General features: G+C 41.3%; 1 protein-coding gene across 2 annotated transcripts; it reads right to left on the bottom strand.

Annotated features, from left to right (window-relative positions):
- Positions 1–31: 31 nt before the first annotated feature.
- On the bottom strand, positions 32–9935 carry LOC137182070 (solute carrier family 41 member 1-like). 2 transcript variants are annotated; one of them, XM_067588348.1, is made up of 11 exons: positions 8622–8710; positions 8386–8421; positions 7493–7600; positions 7051–7122; positions 5604–5748; positions 5320–5466; positions 4652–4796; positions 4409–4488; positions 1865–1999; positions 1169–1317; positions 32–1035 (listed from the first exon to the last, which is right to left on the bottom strand). In XM_067588348.1, the coding sequence occupies exons 3-11, from the start codon at positions 7520–7522 to the stop codon at positions 856–858; spliced, it is 1083 nt and encodes a 360-aa protein (XP_067444449.1). In that variant the 5' UTR covers positions 7523–7600; positions 8386–8421; positions 8622–8710; the 3' UTR covers positions 32–855. The 2 variants fall into 2 exon arrangements, with proteins under 2 accessions (XP_067444449.1, XP_067444448.1); XM_067588347.1 differs by lacking the exon at positions 8386–8421 and having other exon boundaries at positions 8622–9935.
- Between the last annotated feature and the right edge of the window lie 308 nt (positions 9936–10243).

The raw sequence follows: 10243 nt of genomic DNA, 5'->3' as shown, positions 1-10243 counted from the left end.
TCCTGGACAGATTTCCTTCACAACACAGCAATCATGACTTACACATCAGTCCTTTATTTAAATGACAAATCATGATAGCACTACAGTACAAAGTCCTGTCAAGCTTGATGTCGCTGTGAAAATAGGATTCTCGCCATCTTTGTATGCTATTTCGAGAAACAGATCAGTAAAGACGAGCATCTTTCTAAAAGTGCATATCAAACAAGTGAGAAGGCCTCTTACAGAGAGATGCATACTAAATCATTTTGTACACAAAAATAGCATAAAGAGACATCTGTTCATACCTGGAACACATACTAACATTGAGACAGTTTGGTACAACAGACTAGATTCAGTGGCACAAGTAAAATATCATCCAGTAGAAATTTGGCAACACCAAATAGTTTTAACCCTTCATAGGAACACATAGAACTGAAGGCTTATCACGGTTTAAAGGCACAAATCTACATAAAATAAACACGATCAAATCTAACATTCATCCAGACAGTGCAGCATCTGATATATGTGAATATACATTTGCACTCGATGATATATTGTTATTGCCTTTATACAATCATTTAAGAGCTGACAATAGGTGTACAGATGTTGTTCTACGGTATTCACACTTTTTGCATCCAGTTTAGATGGATGTTTCTACAGAGCCAAGCTGGGTGGTGTTTATATTGAGGCAGATGAAACTTCAGGGAACAGTGCACGACTATCGTCCACAGTGAGCTGGCAAATAGGGAGAACAAAGTGCAATTACAGTCCAAACTTTCTTCACCTTGTTTTCTCTCCCTTCTGTTTCGGCATTCTTTTATCCCACAAGCTTTCAGCCGCTTGCATATAGACAGCAGTACATTCAGGGAGTCTGCGTCAAACTCCGGTCCGGGTGGAATTGATTGCCAGAATCAGCCTGAAGCTCAGAGCCAAGAAGGCAGTCCCTAACAGGTCACCCAGAGCTGTGAGGTAAGGGATGGAGAAGTTATCTGGGTCCAGTCCCCTTCGCCACAGCCACCGCACCATCAGGCTGGCCATGTAGAGCAGAATCAACACCTGGATAATGACAACACTAAGATAAGCTTCAAATGAATGTATCCCAGATTGGCAGAAAATTTGTAGAAGACTAAATTTGTATAGTAAGAGTACAGTTTTATTTTCAGGTAGAATGAGAATGAGGTCATCTGACCTGAAGCAGAGCTGCAGACAGGTAGCAGATGATGAAGGTGGGTGTCATGGTGGTGTGGCCTCCCTGCAGGAGGTGGATGGTGTACAGGAACAGGAGGTGACCCGGGACGACGAGGATGACAAGGACCCTGGCTGATTTGGAGTTCACATCTGGATAAATGCCGAAAGGAAAGAAACAAACTTTGTTTACCAGTGTGTCTAGCGTCTGTTAAAACTAATGTGTTCTCGTGTTTATCAAACAGACAGGAAGTGATTGCTGTGTTTTAGTTTCTGTCCTGGGATTTATTTATGATCGTTTAAGTGAATACCTATAAACAAACAAAATTGTGTTGGAGATGATTGATAGAACTTATCTCAAGCTGGTGGTATTATTAACTTAACCACATTTCCCATTAACTTTGTTTCTTCCTGTTACAACCAAAACTGTTTCATGATCTTTCCTCCTAATGTTAACAGAGTGGCGTAACAATGTTGGGAACAATTTGTCCACATCCGCCATCATGTGATTACTCAGCTTCATACAGCTTCAAATCCATTTTGTCCTTTTTGTGCTGTGAAAAAATCCATCACATTCCCCTCCAAATCCAACCAAATGTCACATATTTGACTTGGTAGTGATTTATTGATTGAACATTTTTGATAAAAGACTACACATTGCACCTTTAAATCATGTTTTTTTTTTTTTTCTGTATCTGACCTGAGGAGCAGAAGGTAGCACAGGGTCCAGGACAGTTCATGCTCATTTTAAATGGCAGAGCTCCAGGAGTGCTCCAGTAGTGGAGGTAAGTAGACATCCTGCTGGCTTGGATGGCCACCAGATTTCCCCCTACACCTACATAGACAAGGAGATTATTGACATAAATATTAGCAGTGTGGAGCATTGATTCATTCCATAATAAACTGTTAATAAGATGATGAAAGTGTGGAGGCTGGTTTTGTTTTTCAAGGCAGAATAAGTGACAAAACATGCTTTTCATTTATGTCTTTTAAAGTGTAATTGTTTGCCTTTACATCATGTTTTAATACCGTTCTGATTTCTCTCATATTGGGCAAACTTCATCACCATCATCAGTTGTTTAGACTTGTTCTCCCATCATATTTGACAGTCCAAAGCAGCCATTCAGGAGGCTGAGCAGTCACTATACAATACGAGTGTAAAAACACTTGAAGAAATGTACTTTGCTTGGAATCTATTCATCAGGTATTCGTGACTCACAGCGTCCCAGGGGACTTACTTGTCCTTCTGTTTGGAAAAGGCATTCTCACTGCTCTCCCTTCAGGCTGATTTCATTGGGAGCACAATAAAAGCTCCTGGCTTGCAGAGCTTTGCAGCACATGGATCATTTGGACAAAACAGGAGGAGTGTTTCTGGTCAACAGGGCAGGAGGGGAGAGCGTTGAATTGGAATGCAAATGCACTTCCTGTCCTGGGATGGCATTACATGCAGGAGGGGTTTTTGGTAGCACTGAGGCTGGCAGAGATGCTGCGGAAACGGGAACCAGTGAATGCATAGTTGGCATTCTGAGCAGGCTTGTGCTTTATGTAAAGACCATTGTTAATTCCTCCCTACTTAGTATGCCGCTTTGTGGGCAACAAGCTTCTGTCAGTGAGGATCTGGCAACTTTACGCCTCTCTGAGGTTTCTTTGACAGAGAGGAGGCTGCTCACTTTAATACCTCATGAATGATTAATCAAATTTAGAGCCATTTTAAAAGTCAAGCTCTCCCTTTTAACCATACCGCTGCTTCACTGTAAGGCTGTGGAGACACCAGGATTTATAAATAATGAGGATTAGCTGCTGGGCATCTGCATGTTCCAACAATTTCCACATGACATCAGCTGACAGAGGGGTTTTTATTGTAAATATTAAAGCTAATAATGAAGCTTTAATGTGACTCTTCAAAGATTAGGATTGTGGAAACACAATAACCTCAAATCCAAGCTCTGCTTACTCATTCAGGAAAACATGTCAGCCTTCATTTCTTTGGCTCTGTGCTTAGGGCATGTGGAAGGAATGCCAATAATTGTTTCAACACAATTAAAGAGATATGTTTAAAATAACATCTGTTTAAGGTTACATGTATCTGAGCTCCAGGCCTCGAAAATGAGAATCCTGTCCAACAAAGTGTCAACCGAATACTTAAACCATTTCAGTTTAATTTAATGTTGTTCCTAACTGCATAAGATTTAGTTTCACTCTTTGAAAACAAGGCACCAGCAAGTTTTAGCTGGAAGGTTTCATTTAAGTAGGGAAATATGAAAGGTTTCCCTCAAACAGCTAAAGAGCTCCATGTTTTCTGTCATCATGAGAACAGTTGGGTAAATTACAGACTGAAGACTCTTTTTTCAGCTGAAACGTTCACTTTTCTTTCCTATTTTTACATTTTATCACCTTTTGGACATGTAATATATTCTTCTTTTTTTTTACATCTGAAGAGCCTCTTTTTTGGGGCATTTTTACCCATACAATGGAACTAACACTTTATTTTTACCACCTTATATAGCATTTATATGCAGTTAAGTGGTTTATAACACACAATAAAGCAATATAATGTAATTAGTAGCAAATATAAGGACATTTGTTCATTAACAGATACAGATAATGAATGACAGTTGTAATAATATAAAATATGTCTTTGTTGACAAATACTGTGTGTTAATAAACACTTAAATATGTGCCTATGTCTGCTTATAACTACATTGTTATAAACCATTTATTACATGTTTGTACACTGCTTATAAATGCTAAAGAAGGGGACTACCATTTAATCTGCTGATGAGGGCCATGAGATGCAGCTGAAAGCCCTGGGAGAAATCTAGTAAGTGGATCTTGGGTGCTTTTTTGTCACACTACTGTTTTGAAGGTCAAGAATGAACCTTCATGCTCAACATGTCTTCATGAATTTTGAACACGTTTATGAACAGTCTGAAAGCTGCCTCTGAACATCGGACTGATTCATGTGTGTGATCATATCATCATATGAGATATTATATTGTGTTATCAAGCATTCACTGACTGTTTATACACCAGTTACGGATTCTTCATAGGAAACGTTCCATTTGTTGACAAAAATATAAATAAAATAAATACTTCAAGATGTCCTTTTATCTGCTTCTAATTACATTATAGTGTGTAATTAACATGTCATCAAGTGTTAGTGCTTATAGATGCTAAATGAGGAGGTTAAAGTGAAGTGTTACTGGTAAATCTGATGGCTGAGATTATTTTCTCATCTACTCACCGTTGATGACTGGAGTGAACACTGCCATGCCTTCAAAGTCTGGATTGCTCACTGTCTTATCCAGAATCAGACCACCAATACTGGGAAGAAGACAGCAGTACAAGAGTGAGGAAAAAAAGCTTTGATTTATTGCAATGAAAGAAACATGTTGTGTGACTTGAAACCATTAGTGATCAAAGGGGAAAAAAGCGTACAGTGTTGTGAAGTGACCTTCAGGAAGAGAGACATGAAAAGTTGGCTGACCTGCTGATGGACATGGCCAAGATGACCGGTTGCCAGCCTGACTTTAGGACCTCTCTGATAGATTGAGATCGACGGGCAATAATCACCCACACTGGGATAAGAAGCAGGAAGAAGCCACACACCACAGGAGGCAAATACCACAAGTCTGGAGAACAACATAAAACAGAATACATCTGTCATACAATACAATACAATTACTGAATTGGTGAAGAGAAATAGAAGAAAAGCAACAGCAAGAAAACAAAGTAAAAGCTTGAAAGATGGATCCAGCGTTGTATTGCAGCAAAAATGAAAGGCTGAACATTGCTGCCCTCTTCTGGCTGTATCCAATTCCATACTTGATACTTATTGTTTACAGTACTATATACTATTTTTTCTTTGTAGTTAGTATACAAAAAAATCAACATACTTGACCATTTCATTCTAACAGGAAATTATACAATGTAATAGTCAATACTTCACAAATAGTCTTTTTCCAACAATTTAATCATTAATTTTTGTTTTATGGGCCGTTTGCAAAGCTGCTTCATCCACAATTTGTTGAAATCTTCATAATCTCAACTCTAATCTGCATTAAACTGACTTGAATCAGGTTTACCCTCTTTGATCAATAAACCAGAGTCCTGACATGTCACATGTGTAGACATACTGTGTACCGAACCTCTGACCTCTGTAACAGAAGAAGAAGCTGCTGACCCCAGCGAGCAAAGACAGAGTGATGAGGTCTCCGAGGCTGGCGGCGATGGGCGTGGCTACGTTATCTGGGTTGATGCCAACTTTCCTGGAACCAATGATCACTGCCACCATCACCAAGCCTGCCAAAGCACAAGATGACAACTTGATATAGAAGTTAAAAAACACACTCATTTAATAAACTCTACTGTCTTCTATGTTGTATTGTGTGCATCTACTCTACTCTGTGTTCGCTCTGTGCAGCAGTCTTTTGTCTGACCTAGAGACAGCGCAGCGATGAAAGCAGTGGTGACGCTGCTGGCACACAGGATTAAAGCCTGGATAACATCAACTCTCCCCCTGGTTAGAACCCCGAGACCCACTGCTGCAACCGCTGCCAGGAAGCCCACGACTGTGGCCTGGACCTGGACATGGAGGACAAAGCAGAGAGACATGAATCCATAGTATATATATTATTATCTGTCTGCCAATCCATCTGTTTGTTCTTCTTTCTGTCTGTCTGTCTCAGAGAGGACAAGAGAAGAGTGAAAATAGAAAAGCAGGAGAAAATGTGGTGCAAGACACAACCAGTTCAACTGCTGTTCTAGAAATGGTCAGATTTGACTGGAGTGACCATACATGCAGATCCCAGAGGTCATCATCCAGCAGGCCTGTGCCTATACGATATAAAAACCTACTAGATACAGGAAGAATTATCTCTCTCCTCATTTAAATTCTGCCAAAGTGAAAGAAATGAACAATAAAAGTTATCAGAAAGAATCTCACCAGGAGAGCAGTAAAATACTGTACCTGATCTAATCTTACCTCCGCTCACTCGCAGTCTTTCTTTTGCAAAATTAAAATGATTCACAAGACTGCCTCCCCATTATATGACTTACTGCGCACCGCTGTGCTTTTACAAGTACTGCAGACAGATTAGATTGAGGCAATTTATTATGTTTTTATCTTAGAATTCTCCTTCTCTTCACAGCAGTGAATCTGCCTGTTCAGTTATACTTTTTCACCTTGGACTTATTAACACATTACATTCCCGTGCATGGATACACACACACACACACACACATGAATGCACATATTAATCACCTACTGTACTGTACTGCTCATTTCAGAATGGACAAAAAGCCAATTATTTACATGTGGAAACATAAAAGTTAGGAAGATAGATTTCTTTTCGTCTTGCTTGTTAAACTAAACTTTGACATTTTGTGCATCAAACTGCATTGTCAGGTCTTGGTTATGTTGTCTTGAAATATATTTACAACAGCACAAAATAATCCAATATACTGATAAAGCTCTTGTCTTCATTTGAGTTAAGACAACATATGAGAGCAGATGCTTTTTCCTTCACTTTTCCCTGTGTCTTTACCACTGTAAGACATTTTTAGAACATATAAGGTCTTAGATCAAAAAATGACAAATACAGCTGATTTGAAAAAGATATTGGTGAAATGTCTTAAAAGTAAAATACGGAATATACTACATGTACCCTGCTACGTGTATATTTTAACTCTTAATTAGACCATTTATTATTTTCTCTGTGTATTTAATAAGCTGAGAAGTGAAGTGTTCTGAAAGAGAGGACGATCTTATCTCGTCAGCAAAGCTTCTTGAGTTTAACAGATTGTCTTGAAGCCAGCAGAGAGAGACCAAAATGATGGAGTGTGTTATTAATAGGATGGAGTGTGTGTGGTGGAGCGGTGTGTCACCTGAATGAGAGCCAGATTACAGCACACCATCCTCCACTGCTGCTGCAGCTCATCCATCTGCCCTGTGTTGGCCTGTGGACACAAACGAGCTTATGTAATCATATTTCTCAAACAGTGGTATTTAGAATATCTTAAAAGTTGTTCAAAATATCTTTTTTTCATGTGTTACAAGTAGAAATGTAATGTTTTAGAAGTGTAGTCTAATCCCTGCTGCATAGTTCTTCATTTTTTCATGTAGACCTTTGATTCACTGATGTTAGAAAACTGAAAAACAGAATGATAGCCTCATATTTTTAAAGACATGTCACAAACTTACTAAGATCTGGTGAAAAATATATTCTATATTAAGAGTTCTACAGTTGCATACATTTAAAATAACTGTCGTCATGTGGTCTGAGTGCATGTGTGTGCTCTGCATGTCCGCGAGTGTGTTTCCACTCACTGCTGTTGACAGTCTGGATGCCAGTGTCATCTCCAGATTCCCCTTCAGCCCCACCAGGGCTGGCACCAAGATAAACACCTCTGAGATCTCCTTGAACACCTCCCAGTGCTGAAAAACACCACAGTGGCCTCTTAAAGTACAGTCTGTTCCCAGCCAACTGGACGTTATTCTAGTATTGTAAAGTACAACTTTTCCCTCAAGGAAATAAAAGTAAAATTCTTATTTTCAGTGCTGAGTAACTGTTGATTTAAATGCTGAAACATTGAAACATTTGCCAGCACGCTGCATGATCTCAAGGGGATTAAAACACTTTCATTCCACTATTTATTTATTGCATAAAAACACACTTCCAATGGCTACATCTACTCCCTCATATGCAGTGAATTGTTTGACCAGTGAGTGCTGAAGGATTTGTTAAGTGACTGTGTTTCCATTTATCTCCCGTGAAACCTGATCTGTTGGCTTTTTAGGTTTCAACTCGTGGCTAGCTGACCTGCTGCATAATTCAGACTGTAACTCATGTCGTGCTGCTGCTGGGATATTTACAACAGGGAGAGAGAACTATTAGGTAGCTCTGCTCTATTTGCTTCTTTTGATACTGTTTTGATACTGAATCTGCCTCGCTGTGAGAAGGCCAAATATTATCACACATGTAATTCTTCTGTATCATAGTTTCTAGCTAAAGGTTACTTGAAAGATTGCCTAATTGTAAAAAAAAAAAAAAAAAAAGGGAGTAATTTGCTATTTTGCCAAGGTCTTCTCTCATTTTTTTAAACTGCATTTTTTGCATTTCTCTTTGATTTTTGTACTATTTGCAAGGATCTTTCACAACTATTAGATGATATATTCACATTCATCCTTCATCTGCCTCCCTCAGCCTTCCAGCAACTCACCACTACTGTAGCTCAAGGATACATGAAACAATGAACCTACGGAAAACAGCGATGATAATGAAAAGTCAGAAACATGACCAAGCTTCGCCTGTCATATTCATAGTACGTGTTTATAATCAAATATACCTGTCCAGCATTTAGTGTTGTAAAAAAAACCCACTGATGTAACAAACTAATATTAGTACTATCGTATAATCACACACACACACACACACTTTGCTGCACTTTTTCCATACTTGCACTATATCCATGACTATCCCGGCTGCCACCATGCCCAGGCCAGACACCAGGTACGGCAGCAGCACCTGGGCTGCAATGATCCATGAGCTCTCTGGCAGGAAGCCGTGGGCCGAGCGGGTCAGTTTACAAGTGAAGCCCCTCAGCTTCTTCCCCTGGAAACACAGTTCCAGCGCCAGATGGGTCACCACCATGACTGATCCCAGTTAACCCATTTCTGTCCAGAAAGCCTCTAGCGTACGTGTTGTTAGGGAGGGACTGCTGGTCTGTGCCGCAAAAATCAGCCTCCAGGCTTTGTGTTTAATCAGTCAATGCCATGATCCGTTTCTGCTGAGGGGAACACTAGCCAGCGAGAGAAAAATGTTTCCTTTGTCAACTGTTACCAAGTTGTCCTCTCCTTGCTCAACTCTCAAAAGTCACAGGTGATGTTTGTGCAGTTTCTGGAATCAGTTATTCTTAAATTAGTTTGACCAAAAAATTAGTTTTGCCCTTCATCTGTCACACTGGCAGGACAGCCACGAGTACTTTTGCAAATGGTGAGCTAGACAGAGGAATGGAACCAGCTGCTTTCAGCCACTTGAATGGAGGACACACATGTATTAGACACACACACACATACACACACACACACACACACAGGTCCAACTGACAGCAGGTCTGTGAGGCCTCTTCTGACACTCTGCTACTGACAGACCTACATGACACACACGCACTCACTACAGCCACACACACACACACTCTTTCCCTCCTCATGCCTCACTCTTGAGCAGCCGGGCGGCCGAGGCAGAGCGCTGGAAGGCCGGTCTCTCTCGGGGCCTAAAGAGGGTCCAGGTCCTGTGGGACAAGGACATCCAGAAGGCCAGCAGCTTCTTCTCAGCCCTCCTGTGCTGCCGCTCCTTCTCCTTCTCCTCCGTCTCGCTCCACACCTCCCTCTCTTTCTCCTCGCTGTGCTGATGCCCTGCGTGAACTTGACCGCTCTGGAGCCCCTTCCTCATTTTGATCAGGGGGGGTACGCCTGGATGTCCGTCCAGGCTGCGAGGATGTGTGAAGGGACGCAGGTGGACGGTATGACGTCGAAGGCTTGTCTGAAGAGAGACGGCGATTGTCGTGCCGCTGCCAGGGCTTCCCTCTGATTCCAGACGGATAGATGAGTCGTGACGGTGCTCTGTGATGAAGGGAGGGACAAGACGGACAATGTTTGTGTGTGGGTGTGTGTGAGGATGGGGGGGGGGGGGGTGGTGATGCTGCCGCTGGGTGATGTCTGTGTATAAGCAAGGTGACCAGATTCTATCAGGACTCCTCAGTTTTTCTCTTGCTCCTGGTTTCTTTTTAGATCAGTTCAGAGGATGCTGCAGTTCTGCCCCCCACATCCCTCCCTCCCCCCCCCCCACCTCCTCGCCTCTTTGATAGCTCCTCCTTCCCCTGCTCTTCGATGTCCTCACTATAAGTGTGTGACGCACACTGAGCAGCAGCAGGTGCTGTACCTGTCACTGACACGTGGTGCTGCTGCTGCCTGGAAAGGACACAGTTTATCATCCATGATTGGATGAAACACAGACTGCCACTAACTGTCCCCCTGGACTTTTTCAGTCTCTCAGAGTTCATTACATCATTCATTTGT

This window comes from Thunnus thynnus, chromosome 4 (assembly GCF_963924715.1).
Source record: "Thunnus thynnus chromosome 4, fThuThy2.1, whole genome shotgun sequence".
Lineage (NCBI taxonomy): Eukaryota > Metazoa > Chordata > Actinopteri > Scombriformes > Scombridae > Thunnus > Thunnus thynnus.
This window is presented reverse-complemented; position numbering and strand designations above follow the sequence as displayed.

Coding starts and splice junctions, on each gene's coding strand:
- LOC137182070 (XM_067588347.1), bottom strand. CDS start 8,816: ATGGTGGTGACCCATCTGGCGCTGGAACTGTGTTTCCAGGGGAAGAAG. Junction 7,123..7,492: donor CATCCAGACTGTCAACAGCA/GTGAGTGGAAAC, acceptor TTGTGTCCACAG/GCCAACACAGGGCAGATGGA. Junction 1,318..1,864: donor TGCTACCTTCTGCTCCTCAG/GTCAGATACAGA, acceptor GCATTTATCCAG/ATGTGAACTCCAAATCAGCC.